The sequence below is a fragment of the Buteo buteo genome, chromosome 1 (genome assembly GCF_964188355.1).
Source record: "Buteo buteo chromosome 1, bButBut1.hap1.1, whole genome shotgun sequence".
NCBI lineage: Eukaryota > Metazoa > Chordata > Aves > Accipitriformes > Accipitridae > Buteo > Buteo buteo.
This window is the reverse complement of record NC_134171.1, coordinates 19,770,257-19,788,197: the sequence shown is the minus strand read 5'-3', so window position 1 is coordinate 19,788,197 and position 17,941 is coordinate 19,770,257. Positions and strand designations below refer to the sequence as shown.

Below are 17,941 nucleotides of genomic sequence, written 5' to 3'. Positions count from 1 at the left end.
ATGCTTTCCCTGTTGCTGTTTCTCAATAGGAAGAACGTCGTGTGATTTATCTGGGTAAAATCAGACCTGACACAACCCGAACAGAACTGAGGGACCGGTTTGAAGTTTTTGGTGAAATTGAGGAGTGCACAGTAAATTTGCGGGATGATGGGTAAGAACTTTTGAGATTACTTCTTGTTTGGGAGCTGCCATATGTAAAAAATTATGGCAGTAAGATTACTGGTATGGGAGTTACCAATGTAAGTGCTATGACAGATGACATGCCGAGTTCAAAACCTTATTTATTTTCTTTCATCCTTATTTATTAATCTTGCTAGTTGAGATTTCCTGTCCCAGAAATAAGTATTTAGCTGCATGACAGGACAATCATGCTGATAAATGGATGCAGTACTTCTGGCATTTCCACTGCTGGATCTCCTGCAAGTTCTTGCTTTCAGGAAGGGGTTACACTAATGCGCGTTAAGTCTTTTCAGCTTTTGTTCACAACTGTATTTTTCAATTGCAGAGACAGCTATGGTTTCATCACCTACCGCTATACTTGTGACGCCTTTGCTGCTCTTGAAAATGGATACACTTTACGCAGGTCAAATGAACCTGACTTTGAGCTGTACTTCTGTGGACGCAAGCAATTTTACAAGTCTAACTATGCAGACCTAGGTAGGTATTTTGCTCTATGTGAGTTAAAGTACGTAACTGAAACCTCGTAACTCTGGAGAATTTAGGGTTAGCTTCTTTTTTGTTTGCTGCTTATATTATTTAAATGATTGGGGGGGTTAAAGGAAGTGGTTTTCACTTGCTGCAAGAAGTTTAAAAGTCTCCTAATCTGAGCTCTAATCTGAGCTGGCTTCTTTCAGATATTTCAGACTGTGAAAATTCTTTTAAAGCCCATTTTCATCATTATCAAAAATAAGTGCTCAATATTCAATAATACATTTCCATATCAAAATGATAGCACCACAGAAACCTCCTGCATGCTTTACTATTCATTGCTATGCTATGACTGCTTGGTTCTAATACCTGATTTATTTATATGAGTGATAAACAGAGAACAAAACCCCCGAAAATTCATCATGATTTTTACTTTGCCATGAGTTGTGCTATAGATGGGTAGAACTTGCCAGAGACACTCCTTAAACACAGTTCATAGTTTCTCAGGTTTGAAAGCTAGAAGGGCTTGTGACCAAATCTGACCCTTAGGATAGCAAAGGCCACAGATCTCAACTGGTCATTCTCAAATCATGCGTAAGCATCTATGTATGAAGGTGTCTCCTTGCAGGGATTTCCAGTCATGATGTAAGAGGCTCCAGCCTGTGGAGAGCTTAGCAAATCTCTTGGTGTTTGCTCTTCCACTGATGTGGGGCAGTATGCATACCAGTCTCCAGACCCCAGTATGCTGTGATAACTCCAGTCCCAAGTGTGCATACTCTCTGTGGTAACACATCTGGGACTCTCGTAGTCCCTTCTGGGAACAAATGTATGCTTCTGTCCTATGCTGTGGGTCACGGTGTGATGCTTCACCTTGAAAGTATGTTTGGAGATATTCAAAGTCTTACAGCAGGAATACTAATGTAAAGTATATGCATAAAGAGACCATGCAGATTACCAAAACATCCTCTGCAATATTATAATATATTGTAAACTCACCTCTTATTTAATTACCTTTTAAAAGGTAAAGTATTCATTAAATATTAAACCTTTCTTAATACCTGTATAAATAGACTAGAGGTATGGGGGATACTCTTTTCTGAATAACATAGCAAGGGACATTTTGCTGTTGAATCTATATTAATCAGATATTGTGGGGTTTTATGAATAAATGACCACAGTCATTAAAATCTCTCATAACGGTGTAACACAGTGCTAATGAAATCTTGGATGTGCTGCCCTCAGCTTTGTACAATGCAAGAAGTGAATACAGATATATTTTTTCTAACCAATTGATGTCTTTTCAGAATAAATGATAAAGATGATACGCATTGTTCACAATGAATATGCTATAATTCACTTCAGTGGCTAAACAGATAATGTAAAGCTAAGAAAAGGCAATTGACTGCTGAAGAGATATAGGGTTGATGTTGAAAATATAAAAGGTAGTAAGGCATTTGTTGAAATGTAGGCTGATAAAAACAGTAAAAACAGATTGAAGTCTTGACTTGATTTGACTTATCTTCAGCAGTGGAAGCCAGGGTCGTCTCTGTATCTCAGAAAATCTGGGGTTTAAAATAAGTTGTCTGAAGGGAACCCTCTTGAACATTATTCATCACTGGGAGTATTCCCTGGCAGGTCTCTCCATACTGAGTGGGATTCCCAGAGTATCTGTGAGCAGAGTATTTTCACTTTGTCCTGCTGACAGCTCGAGCTTCTGTACTTCAGACTGCATTCCCTGTATTTTGCAGAGTATCTGATAGAGCTACATAAAGAAATGGCAGGATGAACTTTAAAATTCATGAGCTGGTACAAGGACAGGGAGAATTAATCAGGCTTGGGTTGAGTACAGAAGAAAGAAAACACTTGAAAATAGTAGTCAGAAGTTTAACACCTCTCCTTTGTGAGAAGATATTGTCTTAACAGAACCTGTAATGAACATTTAATGCACAGTGCGTCCTATAGTGGTAGATGCGAAGTTCTGATTAATTCAACACAAGAAATGGCAAGAAAAGGGCACTCTCATAAAGGAGCTGTGACACAGGAACTGGGGAGAGTCAGTGTTAAGCAGGGATGACTCCAAAAGGAAATTCAGTGCTTGCAGCCGTGTCAAGAATTGCTGTACTGGAGCTGTACGGCCACAAACGTACAATCCCTCCTCTGCGCTAGGAGCAGACTGACATCTCTGTCTGAGCAACTAGCAAAGCTGGAGCAGGTATCGCAGGTCACAGGAACTGGACCATTATTGCTGCTATGACTTATCATGTGTGCTGCAAAAGCTGAGGACCCCACCTGAGATTGCTTGTGTGGCAGTGCAGAGGCCCTGCCCTGAATTGCTCGCACTCTAAACAAGCAAACAGCCAAAAAATCAGAGTGGAAGCAAAAACAGAGATCCAGGGAAGTGTAGTGACTTGTACAAGACCCTGAGGGAAGGCAGGCAGAGGCAGCAGTGTCCATTGTGTGCTGCCCGCAGGCTGCCCTGGCTTTCTGCATAAGCATCCCCTATTACGCTTCTCAGGAGAAGTAAGTCTTGGATATTGTGTGTTGCAAAACAACAGTTGCAAAACAGTGGTGGAGTTTTGGGTAAAGCATCTGTTAAGATCTTATTTGGACTGCTTTGAGACCTATACGTAGCAGTGTGTCGGTGCTCAACTCCTTGGAGAAACTGTTTTGAGTTTACCTCCTCTATATGTACATGCAATTTATGCTTCTCTGCCACTGCTGATGATGTGTACTGCTTTTGTTAAGTCCTGCTTCTTACCAGAAATCTCTGACCATACCTAAAGCTTCTCTGATGACAGTTGCTGGGCTTTTATCATCCCATAAAGTTGTTGTTGTAAGTGGATTGTTTCTGCAGTGCCTTGTTTTTACCGTTGTACAGAGAAAATAGTGTAAGTACTCTCTAGTGGTTCTTGCCTCTTATCTAAACTTACTTCCTTTGGGTTTCAGATTCAAACTCAGATGATTTTGATCCTGCCTCCACTAAAAGCAAGTATGACTCCATGGATTTTGATAGTTTACTCAAAGAGGCACAGCGGAGCCTGCGTAGGTAACATGCATCGCACCTGAGGAAAATGGAGGGATGGCGAATACCTCACGGACATCACGTCCTTCAATAATGGACAATTAAAAAGTCATACTTAGGAATTGCTCCTACTTTACACTCTCTGTTGAAAACCATGGTTTACATGAACACAGCTGCTCGATGAGTGGAGAGGCAGGATGGCTGTCCAGTAAGCACACACGTGTCCATGGGTGTCAGCTTTGCTTTCGCGGGTGATCGGTGGCGGGGGAGCCGGGCGTTCCTCACGAGTCCGATGCAAACCACGAGACATGGCAGCAGTTCCACAGAGATACACATACAATGATGAACTGCAAAACCTGTACATACTGCATTTTAACAAAAAAAGAACAAAAACAAACAAAAAAAAAAAATTGAGAACTATGGCTGCTGATGTCTGGGAATCAGACATTGCATTATTATTTTTTTTTTAAATGACGCTTCTTCTCACAACACAGTGATAATACGACAATCCAGAAGAAACCACAGGTCCCAGAAGCCTACAATCTGTTTTAGCTTTGTTTCAAGATTTTTCTTTTCTTTGGGTTTTTTTTTTTGGTGTGGTTTTTTTTTTTTAGTCCTTGCAGAAGAGAAAATGAAAGGCTCAAGCTTCCCTAACATTTTGAAGTTTCATCTTTTAATTCTGACACCCATGTAAATGTCTACAACGTTGATCTTCCACAGCAAAATTTTCAAAGCCTTGTTAATGGTCAAATGTGCAGCTTGTTCAGCGATTTATTCTAATGAGCGGACGTGGTGTTACATTATTAATGAGAGTTGGATATAACTATCTGGGTGTGTGCACAGATAGTTTATTTGCTACATTCTCTAAAGTAGTTGAGTATTTACAAATGTTAAATGGAGTATTTTTATTTATGTACATACTGTATGACGTTCTTTTTTGTTACAGCTATGCACTGTAAATGCAGCCTTCTTTTCAAAAACTGCTGAATTTTTCTTAATCAAGAATACTCAAATGTAATTATATGAGGTGAAACAATTATTGTACACTAACATATGTAGAAAGCTGAACTTATGCTTATATATATTTGATTGTAAAAAAAAAGAGAGAAAAGCGTGTGGGTGAGGGTGTGCGTGTGTATACGTGTGCGCGCGTGTGTCTGAGTGCAAAAATGCTTTACACACATTCATCCCTTCTTTGGTGAGCTTATATAAGAATTTTGTCAAGAATTATCCTAGCCCAAAAGGTATTAACCACTTCTGCAGTATTTTTCCACATTTTTCTCATTGCTTGATTTTCTTTTGCAGTTTTATACACTGAATTTGTTAGGGGAATGAAATTTTCTCATCTAAATTTTTCTAGGAGATATCATAATTTTATGTAAAGTCTCTCAAATGGGTAATCATTAAGAAATGTTTTTATTTTATGTATCAACAGTAGTTTTGGAACTAGAGGTCAAAAATCTTTTTAAAATGCTATTTTGTTTTAATTTTTGTGATTTTAATTTGATAAAAATATGCTGAGGTACTAAGTACAGTATGATTTTTACAGTAATTCTGTGTCTAAACACTGTTCTTGAAGCCAGTAATCTTTTCATTGGCAGAGTTTAATGATGGTATTTATCTATATTTTTTACAGTTATGCATCCTGTATAAATACCGATCCTTCATTCCTTTGTTTACTAAAGAGACATATTTATCAGTTACAGTTATCCTATTTATTATAAATTATGAGATGACTAAAATAATAAAAAGGCCAGTGGAAATTTTATACGTAGGATGCATGACGGTTGTCGGTTTGGAGTAAGTGCTTCGTTTGGAAATTCAGCTTTTGCAGAAGCAGTGGGTTGTTGTTTTTTTTTCTTTTTTTACTATGCACTAGCATGGCCTCAGATGTGCCCATGACATTGTTGCTGATGACATTGCTTCTGCTAAATTAAATAGAAACTTCAGGAAAGAAAAAAGCCACAAGAGTAAACTACTGCTATTCTGAGCATCAGAATTTCATCTGAACTCAGAGTCTCTAGACTGAATCAGCAAAGTTTGGAATTTGCTTGCGAATGTATAGATTTGGTATTCTATTACTGTTTGGCATTCATGACTCCTCTTAAAGGTATGGCACACCTAACTATTTAATCTCCTTTCCTACTCCCAATCTTAGAAAACCGATTCCACCCCCATGCCAGTGCAGTTGATTTTGATGGCTGCATTCATTTTATCACCAGCATATTGTGTTCTGAGAGATTCCACTGTCTGTCCTGTCGGATGCTTGCTTGATTTTTTGGCTTCTTATTTCTGAGTAGATAGATAGCAATAAAAAAAAAAGAACTTTTTCAGAGGTTCTGTGTTACGACTGTAACATTCTTTAATCTGCATAATTCTTGTTGTTGCTCTGTAGGTTAAAAATGCAGGTATTTTAACTTTGTGTGAATGCCAAACTAAAAGTTTACAATTTTCCTTTCTGGATTTTGAGTATCTTCTGTTGTAAAGAAAAATATTAAAAGCAATAAATTATTTTTAAGAAATCAATATTTAGTATATCATATTATGTGTTCAAGGACCAGATGCATTACCTATTTTGCCTTTAAATTTCTGTGACTAAATTTTAAATACATTCTCTTTTGCCCTAGATTGCTGACATTAACAAATTGGTGTGGGGTTTGGAGGGGGGGATTATTTATTTTTCACCAAGCAGGCATAATGACATGAGTCAATTTTTTTTTTCACTGGCCTGGCAAACATTCTCATCTTGAAGATGGCTTTCCTCTGTGGATTTACAAATTACATATTAAATTAATAGAGCTAGGATTGCTGAATAAAGCTATTTGTATCCTTTGTAGACAGTGTAGTAGGTAACCCATCAAAATATAAACTCGATGTTTCCTTTCTTTTTTCCTCCCACAAGAACATTTCAAATTAGCACATGTACCACATTGTCACCAGAGGCAAATTGCAGCATAGCTCTGCGTGTCTTTTAGATGAAGATTGTACTGTTGCTTTCATGCTGTGGTAAGTACCACATCCGCAATACAGGTAACAGAACTGGTACTTAGAAACTATGGTCTTTCCTAGAGCTGTAACAAAGTAATTCCTACAGAACATAAAATGATCCAAATCCAAACAGAGGGAGCCTAAAATTGAAGAAAAATACCTATGCTAAACTACTCTGAAAAGCAGTTGGGTTGCCATCACCAAGAGCAGCACCGAGAGGAAAGTTTGTGCCTCTGGGGTATAATACTTGGGTCAGCTGAAAAAAAAAAACCAACCAACCACACCTTCTCATCCCTTTAGATGTAAGCTTACAGTAGGTAATGATTATGTGTCCTTTTTGATGGCTGTAATGAGAACTTCAATCACTGTAGTATACGATCTGATCTATAAATGACCTAGAATAGCCATGTAATATAATGTGATGATTCTAAATTTGTACCTATGTGACAGACATTTTCAATAATGTGAACCACTGACCGGATGGAGCTACTGTAAGACTTGTACAGTAGGTGAACATGTAAAGCTATTGGTTGGACTATGCTGAACAGGCAAAGTGAGACATTAGTTAAGCCCAAACTGGGCTATTTTCCACCTGCCAATTCTACATGTACTTTTGTGGTTTAATTCATTGTATGAAAATTCCTGTGATTTTTTTTTTTTTAAAATGTGCAGTACACATCAGCCTCACTGAGCAAATAAAGGGAAACGAATGTTTCAAATCCATTTCTGTTTCTCTTTTTTATCACAAGTGACAGTTTTTTTCCCCCCCAACTGGTCGTGTACTAAGTTTTCTATTACTCTTTCTAATGGTCGTAATTGATTTCAGATAGTAGTCCAGATCACACCTGCGTAACTGCATTTTGGGCAGGGGACAGAACCACTACTTTTAATATATTTAATGGTAGAAAGGTGCTACCTGCTTTTCTGCTGTGAGTACCCAGGACTGTTGAAAGGTCAACATAAACCTTGTAGGAGAACTTTTGAAAGATGCTCAGTGGAGTTTTAAGAGTTGCTGGCTCGAGTTAGGAGGGGGTGGGGAACGTGAGGGCTTTTCTAACATGGCCATGCTTGGGTCCAAGTTGTGCTGTAGTAGGGACTGACAAGTCCAAAATGGTTGGTATCGTCATCCTGAGCTGCTAAATACCTGTGCTAGGAAAAAGCACCATCATGAGAGTCCTTTGCCAACCTCTCTGTCTCAACAGACAGGCTAGGAGGATCAGACAGGTAGGTGGCTGGTCAGGCATGGTTTTTCTGAATCCTTCCTGGACAGTCCCGCGTGCAGCACAGTGGGCTTCCACACCGGCATTGCCGCTGGGCAGGCAGCAGCTAGGCGAGGGGCTGGCAAAGAGCATTCACAGCCCTCACCTTTGCATGCACGTAAAAAGGGGAAGGAATTGCTTTGCTTTGGTTTGCCCAGGGTTCGTTCACAGGTAGCCAACTGTAGGCCTATCCCATTGTGTCAACAGCCTTCCCTGGGGGTTAACAGCACACCACCGTGACTGAGTCTTCTCGCCTTGATGTGTCCCTCAGGAGGTACCTGGGGCACGATGCGAGGAGCAGTGCAGGGCAGCCTGCGCAGCTAGGGGGTGGCCTGGTTGTGGTCTTCAGGTAGAGAGGACTACTGAATTCACTGGAAAGAATTGCCTTTCTCAAGATGACTTGCCTCCACCTCGTCTCTGTTCCTAACACTGCTCTTTATTTTATACTCTATAACGATGGGGGGGTTGACTTGCAAAAATGTTTAGCTTTTGCATTTTTACCATTTACTAATCCAAACCGTTGTACTTGGTGCTCGCAATGGTGGCAGGGCGAAGTTCCTCGCTGTGTGAGGTTTGTGTTGTTGACTCACTGCTCCTGCTGAAATCAATGCTCAAAACATAGTGGGCCAAGTCCGTCCCTGATATACTTCATCAGTGTTGCTGCTGTTCCACAAGGCATGAATTTAGCCCAGTATTTCTCCAGTTACTAGGCTTTTTAATTTGATTTGTTTATTCATTTCATATTTTTGCATAGCACTTTGATGCTTGCAAAAAAAGCACTCTTATTAGATTTCCAGGAAAGTATTGCTTTTTGCTTCCTGTCCCCTCATTTTATGTTTTTAAGGTTTATTGCATAAAATCAGGATCTCGTTTATTAAGAAATCATTCCTTCCATTGTCTGTTCTCCTGGGTTTCCATTTTCTCCCACGATGAATGCCGCAAGCTGAGCACCTGAAATGAGATTCGGGCACCTCAATGAGTGGCCTGATTTTCAGAAACGCTGAGCATCTCGCAGCTCCCATTGACTTCAATTAGACCTGCCAGCTCTCAGCACTTTTAAAATCAAGCCACATATTTAGAGCCCCAATTCAGCACAGCATTTACATTTGTGCTTAAGTCCATCCTGATTCAGCAAAGCACTTAAGCGTGAGTGTTTTTAGATCCATTGAAGTCAAGTGCTCGGCTGCTTTGAATAAAAATAGACTCCTGGATTGGGGCCTAAGAATCCAAATACAGACACCAACGCCTAATTTTAGGCTCCATTTGGAAAACTTTGGCCTTGCCTACCACCTTTAACCTTTAAAGCTTACAGAAAACACAAAAACACCCATCAGGTCCTAAGGGGAAGAGGGGGAGGTTTAGGGAAGAGAAGTGGAAGCAATGGACAAAATTCTTCCGTGCGGCAAATGTTTTGAAAACGTTAAATCCAACTCCTGCAAGATGCCTTGGTTCATTGGTATTATTTCATGTTAACATTCCAGAATCTCAGTTCAAGATTAATGTGCAGTTATTCTATTGTCCTTCACCATTAATTAATAAACTGCTATATTAAACTTTAACCAACACCAACTTCCCCTGCTTTTCCACGAACCACACTGTCACCATTGATATTCCATGTTCACAAGCAAACTAAACTATAAATCAATTTTCTCTTCTTTATCAAACAGCAGAAAGTAATAAAGAAGGTCACAAATAGTACAGTAGTTCCTTGGAGGTTTGTAACATCATAATTTAAAGCTCAGAAAGATTGAATCAAAAGTTGAATTAATCCCTAAGGGAAAAGATTCTATATAGATTCTATTGATAGACATAGGGCAGCCTGTCTTCATTGGGAGCGGGTGTATTTGTTAATACTTCAGGGCAAAGGAGTCTAGTCTTCTCAGCAAAGAAGAAAATGAAATCCTCCACGAGAGGAAGTGAATATATCCTTTGCGCTTCCCGTTGCTGTGCTCGCCTTACTCCACTCTGCAGAAAAAAATAAGAAAGCCAACTCTTCTTTTGCTCCACGATGTGCTCTGCTGAATGGCCAGTGTTTGTACAATGCAATTATGGAAACTGCAGCTGGGTCGAATACATATATAAATCGTAAATGTTGCACTTGATTGGTGTTCATTCCTTGACTGATGCTTTTTTAGTCGAACAACCACAACTCAAAATCTTAGGAGTCTATGAACTCAAAGCAAAATGAAAGGTTGGGTTTTTTCAGTGACAAATTTTGGTGAAGTTACAAATATTTATTCTGCAGCTGGAAACATACTCCTCAAAACATCTTTAGCTTTTGAGGTTCCTTTGAATTATTGCAGCTTCCTTTCAACATGCTTCTGAAATCATAGTTTTACAAAGGCATTTCTGATTCTCTTTTATAAAAAAAATCTATAACCTTAATGACATGACTGGACCTGATGAAATAAGCTCTTCCAAATTCGAATGGAATTAATGGGGAAAAAAGACTCACATATAAAGGAAAACAATTAAAAATAAAATCACTAATGGCCTCAGTTGAAAAATTCATACACTTTTATAAAAGTTATACACAGGTGTGGTAAATGGTGAGATCTGAGATGAAATGTACCTTTTTGGAATGCATGCACGGTGAAGTACAAGATGATAGAAGGGGTTTCATATGCATACTGACTATTTTCTTACGGTATTTGCTAGTAGAGGGGAACTGAGCTGCTCTGTGACAAAGGCAGCTGAACAGAAAACAGGTACAATTCCAGCCTCTCCAAAAATCAGTGACTAAACTCCAACCTTCATCAGCCTTTTGCATTAACCCCAGCTTGTGTAATTAGTGGACAGTGATCAAATGTAAATAATCTCATGTGCCTTATTTGCGTCATGGTATATTGTCAGCCAGATGTAGCGTAAATGAAAGCCAAAGCTAAGTATGAAGAAAACCATGTCCTAAAGAGCACAATGTGTAAATTACTATTAGGACTCTTAATCGAATAAAATATTTGCTACAATTTATTTTTGACAATGTGCATTCCATTCTCTATTAAATTAGTCCTTGATAAAGTAATAAAATTACTACAGCCATAAAGTTACTGCGCTATACCTTCAAGGCAAGGCATTCGAGAGATCTTCTCGTTGTCCTCGGATTATTGACTTTGGCATTATGAAAAACGCACATTGGTGCCTTATACTAATTCTTTCCTACTGCATTTGCAACTCGGGCCTATGTTTATTCATGCAATGTGTTGGCAATAAATTTATAAAAAAAAATGATCAGCCACACACTTGAAAACTAACAGAGTGCTTCCTTTTTTTTTAACCATTTATTGGAACAATACCACAGCTAACTGTAGTTTTCTATTGCGTGAATAATGTATTGTTGTAGCTAGGCATGCCCTCGGTTATACACTCCTGCCAGCAAGTAGTGGAGTGGTGAGTGCTGTTGCTGAATAATGATTAATTACTCGCCCTTCTGAAGGAGCCTGGTTTTGTAAACTGGTCACACAGCATGTTACGTGGATTGTGTCTGCTCCACAAAAGGTTACTTGCAATCACATAATGAGACATAATGATGCACATTACAACAATTCTTTGGTACAAATCTGCACACAATGGAATTTAGATAGAAACCCATTTATTTACGTATCCTGTTTGCCAGAGGGTACAAAACTTCACTGCATTGCTGCAGCGCTGCCATTGCTCCTTCTGCAATGCTGACATTTTGGGTGAAAACAGCTTCTTTCGGAACCTCCAGCTACAGCTTCGCCGAATTGCCCCATGACAGCCTGCTGGCAAGTTCTGGGAGGGACTTGGCTCCCACTGCATGACAGCTATGTGAATGGGATGCTTTGCGGACGCCTGTCCAAACTCCTGGTGGGAAGCTGGGATGCAGTTCCTCACTGCAACGGGAGGAGTTCACCTGCAGTGTGGGGTGAGCACACCTGCACGAGCTCATACCTGTCTGACCTGGGAAGGGTGAGCAGGGAATCCAAGTTTTGCAATTTATTGTGCTTCGTTGTGTGGTCAAAGGAAGAAGGGCATTCAGAAGTACCGTTCTAAAACCTAGAGCCACAGCTTTGCTGAACCCTAGGGGGAAAAAGATCTAGTTGTTCTCGGCTCCTGCTCTCTGGGAAGCCAGAAGTGCTTGGCCAGGGCTGTCCCGGGGTTGCCGGCAGCACTGATGGCAGAGCAGTGATGTCTACTCCCGCCTGGCCTCAGCAGGAGGTATTTGACTGTCAGGGCAGGATCTGTGTGCTACTTTGAAGTTGCTTGTGTGCCGCTAAGGCCCTGTTGGTCAATCTCATCAGCCAAGCTGCAGAAGTTTGAGTTGCTAGAGATGTGTCATGGGGCTTGGTAGGCGATGGGCCTTCTCTTGCTTTGTGGGACATGCATCTCTGTCCCACAACAACACGGCAAAGCTGGCTGCAGCAGCCCATGCCATCTTCTCTCCTTTCGCAGTGACCTGGATTGCCCAGCAGCCCCCCAAAAGCACTGTCCTGATCTGGTCAGGTAGGATGGCTTGGAGACAGGAGCCACATTTGAGCAGGCGAGGACTTGTGTGGTTTGACAACCGTGCTTTGGACACCCCTGTGCTACTGTTGCATGTCTCAGCATTCAGGAACTCCTTGGCATCTTTTAGTCAAACTGCTCATCTTGTCCGTTGTTGTCTCGAGAAGGACAAAATGTTATGGTATTGTTTCTATATCGGCACGACTGTAGTAGATTAGGTACCCTGTAAAACTTCTGGTTTTCCTGTAAATGAGGTGGACTTTGCTTATGTGGTATGAATTTCTACTCCATATACACAGCAACGAGTAAACTGCCTCCTATGACCAGTTCATCAGCAATCTCTAATGCAGTTGCGTACTTACATGGAGCTAGAGAAGCTTGTTGGGGATAAGACCAGCAAATGGCACTGCGCTACGACCGATGTGGCCGGTATTTCTCCTGACATTTCCCACAGCCTTCAGCTTTGCCCGCTAGCAATGTCACGACCCCAGCCACCGCTTTGCCCTCCGATACATGACAGTTATGCAAACCACAACAGAGTGCTATGTGCCCTTTCAGTGAGCACAAAGCAACCATGAGACACTTTGTGGGGTGCCAAGGGCCCAGCGGAGCGTACCGGCACTCCGGTGGGAGGGTGGCCATAGCACCATGGGGGGACACCATTCATGTAAAGGCTGTCGTACACTGAGTCAACAGCTGGCATAATTCTGCAGCTAACAAATATAATTTTTCTTTCACAAATAGTTCCTTGAGCAGTAGACCATGCGCGGGCTGATTTACTGCAGCACTCTCCCATGTGGATTCTCTGATTTGTAATAATCTTGCTGAGGCAGCTCTGCAGCCTTTCCCACCGCAGCAGCGATAATGGAGAGTGTCTCTACCTCCACCTCTCCCCCTGGTTTCATGAAATAAAACGCAGTGTGCTAGATCGCAGTGTGCTGAAGGCTTCTACCCCGCTACCAAATTTTGCTGAAATGGACCGATGTGGTCAGAAGTTACCGGGCAATGGGAGCCAGGAGGAAACAACACAGGCAGGAGGAGCACGTGGGCAATGGGAGCATGGTGGAAACAACACGGGTGCCTGGGTCTCATCCCCTCAGGAAATGAGGTGGGGAAAAACCCAGTGGAATCCTCCACTTTGATGGCTAAGAGTGCTGGGTTTACTTCCTAGCCACCCAGACGTTGTCCATCTAACTAATAAGGTGTCAGTAGTTTCAGATTCAGACCTTTGCATATTTACAGCTGGGCAACTGTAGTGAGATTTTTGTGGAAAACTTAATGAGAGTGGACAGGGAATGGACATGAAGCATCGAGCATGAAGCCTCATAGCTCTGAAGCTGCACGGAGAGGCTTATCAGACATATATCACAATCCCACCAGCTCTTGCTTGTGCTGTTACTAAGCTGTTGACATTGTATGAAAGCTGATACATAATTGAAGAACCTACGTATTCATTTAACAATGGAAAAGGCATAGCAATAATAAGACTGCTCCGTAGCGAGCCTCCTAGGATGCCTCTTCCTAGAAGAAGCAGCTTTGCAGGTAGCTATTTATGCTCTTATTCCGAATCTCATGGCACTGGTCTTGCTCTACAATGTTGGGTCTGATGAGATCGGATGAGGTTAAGCTGCTACGAATAGCTGCTGACTAGCAGTTTATTCCCTCACTTGCTCAACAATGCCAGACTCACTATATGTCTGGGAGGCAAAGAATACAGTTAGGCTAGACAAATGGAATAGGAACCAACAACAAAGCAAATCCTGTGCTATCATACACATTTTTTATGCACGTTGCACATAAATCTCATCCAAGCTCATGGGAGAACTTTAGCATCCCCTTAAACTCCCATTTATTCTCTATCCTTCTCATTCTTTGCACTATTAAGAAACAGATTTATTTTCTGGGAACTACTCTTAATCATTGCACAAATAGCAATGAAACGTTTATACTCAAAGTAATAAATAGATGATTCGCATCTTAATATGAGACTGGAGATTATTCTGACTTATTGTGTTTATTGCACCTAAAACACAGATGCTATTCTCACTCTCTAAAAGAAATGTTAATTATGGGATTTCATTATTCTTATTTAGATTTAGGGTTGTTTATTTCTATGCCACAATGTGCATGGGACAGTTCTACAAGACATGAAATGAAGATGTTCAGCACTCCAAAATGCTAAAGACAGGGAAAAAGGAAATTAGGTTTAACTGCACAGGGCAATGATCTGAAGATCTGTGCAAATCCAGCGTAATAAAGAGCATGGAAATATGTCTGTTATTATGCTGGTTAGTGGTGAATCTCTAGAAGAATCAGTCATAGCTTTTGGTGAAGCAGGGCTATGATCAGCTCCAGAGTTTATGTCCTTTGCTACAGAACTAATATTGTCAATTCAAGTACCTATGAATATGGGAAAGTGGATTGTCAGGTTCTGTTAGAGTGGCCTTTCTTGGATGAATAGGAAATGTTTTCTCTTTCTCCTGGTTATGTCTGCCTTTATTACTTTATACTGCCAAGGGCAGTATCTGGCCCTTGGAACCATATATTTCTTGTGTGCAGAGAGAAACATTATGCAATATTTTCATTGTTCTGTTTTGCTCACACAGGTTCAGGTAATGCCAAAGCAACTATTCCTCTGGTCAAACTGAAAGTCGTACAGATCTTTGGTTCCTTTTCCAGGGCTGTAAGACTTGTTTAACATTTAACTTTTTAAGGCATGTTTAATCTTCAGTAACCTGCTGGCATGCCTGTTCTTCAGCCAACATATGCACACACCTGCACATATACCAGATAAACATGTTTATATGTGTGATTATATGCATATATACATATCAATACCCCGATATATAAAACATGAATGTGCACGTAGACTCCTCATCTGGGATTTGTCACTGAGAAACTCATCTGTTACAATAAAACATGAACTCCAGTAATAGTTTTGTCTCAAAACAAGGCTGTAGGCTATACCTACATCCTTATGTTGAGGAAGAATTACTTCCCGCAGGCCAGCAAGAAGCTCTGATTCCACTTGCAACCTGGCTGACATTATTGCAAAGAGCCTTCCTGCCTGGGTCACCATCACGACTGGAATCAAAGGGAATGCCTTCTGCTCTGTGGTCATCACAGCTCACCCGCATTCATGGTGTTATTTGTAAACTGGTCAGAAGATACGCAGAACCTGCTTAACTTGTGGTAATTTGAGCATTTCTAATCATTCAACTCAAACCTGTTTTTCTATATTTTTGCAGTCATACTAACTGAATTCAGGGCTGCCTAGAAAAGAAATAATTGTTCCTTAAGCTGTTATTTAGAAACAGTTTTGTGTGCTCTATAAGCTGCTGGTAAGAGTCAGACTTAGACCCTCTGAATTTAACCCAATAAGCCCACGAACGGCTAAAAGACGGAAAGCAGCAGTTCCTGTTTTTTGCTCACACTGAACTAGCATCAACTGAAATTGCTCTGCAAGTACCCTGTGTCCCCGAGACTGTAGGGTCCAAAGTGCTTCCACACCACCTTGGCTCCTTCCCAGGAGTGGAAACCAGCCTGGGGTTCCAAAGAGTCCCAGGCTTGGCACCGTGCAGGTACAATCAGGGACCACTTCAACTTGAAGGAAATTGTAATTTCCTTAAATCTGGGATGGTGTATCAGCCAGCCCAAGATATGTGAACTGGTAATAGATAATTTTAGCTAATAAAGTCCTACAAACCTCTTCCTCCATTTATACCGGGCCATATCAGGCAATTGAACAGGGGTTTGATTTTTTTTCCCCTATTTCCATATGTTCATTCTATGATTAAATGCATAGCTGGCTGCAGTATTTAAAATGTTATTTCCAATCCCTGGTCATAAGCCACAAAACAGTCTCCTTCGACACATTCAGTTCACAGTGATGACACTGTAAGGATTTATTCCAGCTCCTATATTTAAGAATGCATTTATTTGTTTGTTTGTTTATTACAGCACACTTTGGTACTTTGCAATAACACCTCTAAACTGAAATAGGTAATGTTAGATGCAATAACACCAGGTGGCTTCTCAGCGCAGCCTTCCCAGATCACCTCAAATCACTACAGCTTTGCAGAAAATGATGGGAGCATGTTGGCTTCTGCTGGAGTGCTCAGGACACCCACACCAACAGTTACTCTAAAGTCTGAGTTTTGTCCTGTGTTGCATACAGGCTCAGCATTCAAAAATTCCACTCTGTTTTTGAGTGTTACTACCATGGCTCTTCAGGGGTAAGTAGCAAATGTAATTTCTTTTGATTATATCTGGCTTTCTATTTACAACATGTGGCGCTATCCTATTTATTTAATAAGATATATCTACTCCCATTTAAGAAATCTTTCTATTCAGATCTGTAAAGGGAAATAATTGCTCAGTTCTACTGAATGTCTGTTATTAAAGGAAAAAGTATTTAAAGATTTGAAGATACCCCTGCTGCACCCTTCAATGGCTTTACAATCTCTTCCTTGTGTTTTTATCACTTCAGCATTGCACTAGCTTTCCTTTAGCTTTTGATGAAATCACCTCCTTGATGAAATCACTGGAAAACCAGGCTCTGGGAAAGTGCTTTATCTGAGATCCCAAAGACAAGTTTGTTCCAAAGATGTTCATGCTTTACAGTCTTCATATTTAGACCTCTCTCGTGGTACTACAAAGCCTTTGCAAATGTTCGTATTGTTTCTTCAGGCTTTGGGTTACTTTGCTAGAGAGATGTTCCTTTGTGAATTAAGTGCTCTTTGAGGATAAAATGTTCATCAGAAGTCTTAAGAGTTACAATATCATCATTTTCATCGTATTACTTTGAAAAGACATAATTTATATATTATTTTTTTTTACCTATTTTCCTAGGGCATATGTAGCACAGGGCTTTTCCTGTCTCCTTGTTGAACTTCGTAGCAAACCTATAACGGGGCAGAGCAGAGCCTCCAGCCAGCCCATTCGGCTGGATATCTGAAATTAAAAACCTCTTGTGGATTAATTTTTGGCATAATTTTACAGTCATGCCAGTTGTTTCACTTTCCCTGTCTTCGTGCTTCTCCTTATTATGTGGTGCTCCTTTCCAACAGCATGTAGATAAAATGCAGATATACAAATGGAGGCAATTATCAAAGTAATTAAAAATAAAACTACTGGTGTCTAGTGGTAAATACTAGTGGTATATATATATATATGCATCTGTATATATTAACACATGCATATGTGTGCATGTGTGTGTATATATCTGCACACTGAAAATATTCCCAGCTTGAATAGGGAGAACAAATTCTGGAAGGAGCTGCATAATATCTTTCCCAGGAAGAACCCCAGCTGACCCTCGAGGATGGTCTGATAGATATGAATTGCTACTGGCTTTATGCTAAGGGAGAAACAGGGCTACTTTGCCAAAAAAATGAATCCATTTAGTCATAAACACTACAGCTAGGTTTATTCAGGGTTTATCTAAAAAAGCCCAGCAGGTTTGGTGTAAAATGAAAGGCAGAATGTTAATTTGGATGGCAATTGTTTTTCAATAATGCTAATTTGCACTAAACATCCTGATTTACATAAGCAAGCAAAG

At 40.4% G+C, this 17,941-nt stretch overlaps 1 protein-coding gene across 2 annotated transcripts in view; it reads left to right on the top strand.

The window, feature by feature from the left end:
• PPARGC1A (PPARG coactivator 1 alpha) overlaps positions 1 to 6,769 on the top strand; it is a 374,024-nt gene extending 367,255 nt beyond the window's left edge. For both annotated transcript variants that reach the window (XM_075023868.1, XM_075023878.1), the window contains exons 11-13: positions 30 to 151; positions 506 to 657; positions 3,595 to 6,769. In XM_075023868.1, coding sequence (XP_074879969.1) covers positions 30 to 151; positions 506 to 657; positions 3,595 to 3,698 — 378 coding nt within the window. In that variant the 3' untranslated portion in view covers positions 3,699 to 6,769. The remainder of the gene's footprint in view (positions 1 to 29; positions 152 to 505; positions 658 to 3,594) is intronic.
• Positions 6,770 to 17,941: the final 11,172 nt, after the last annotated feature.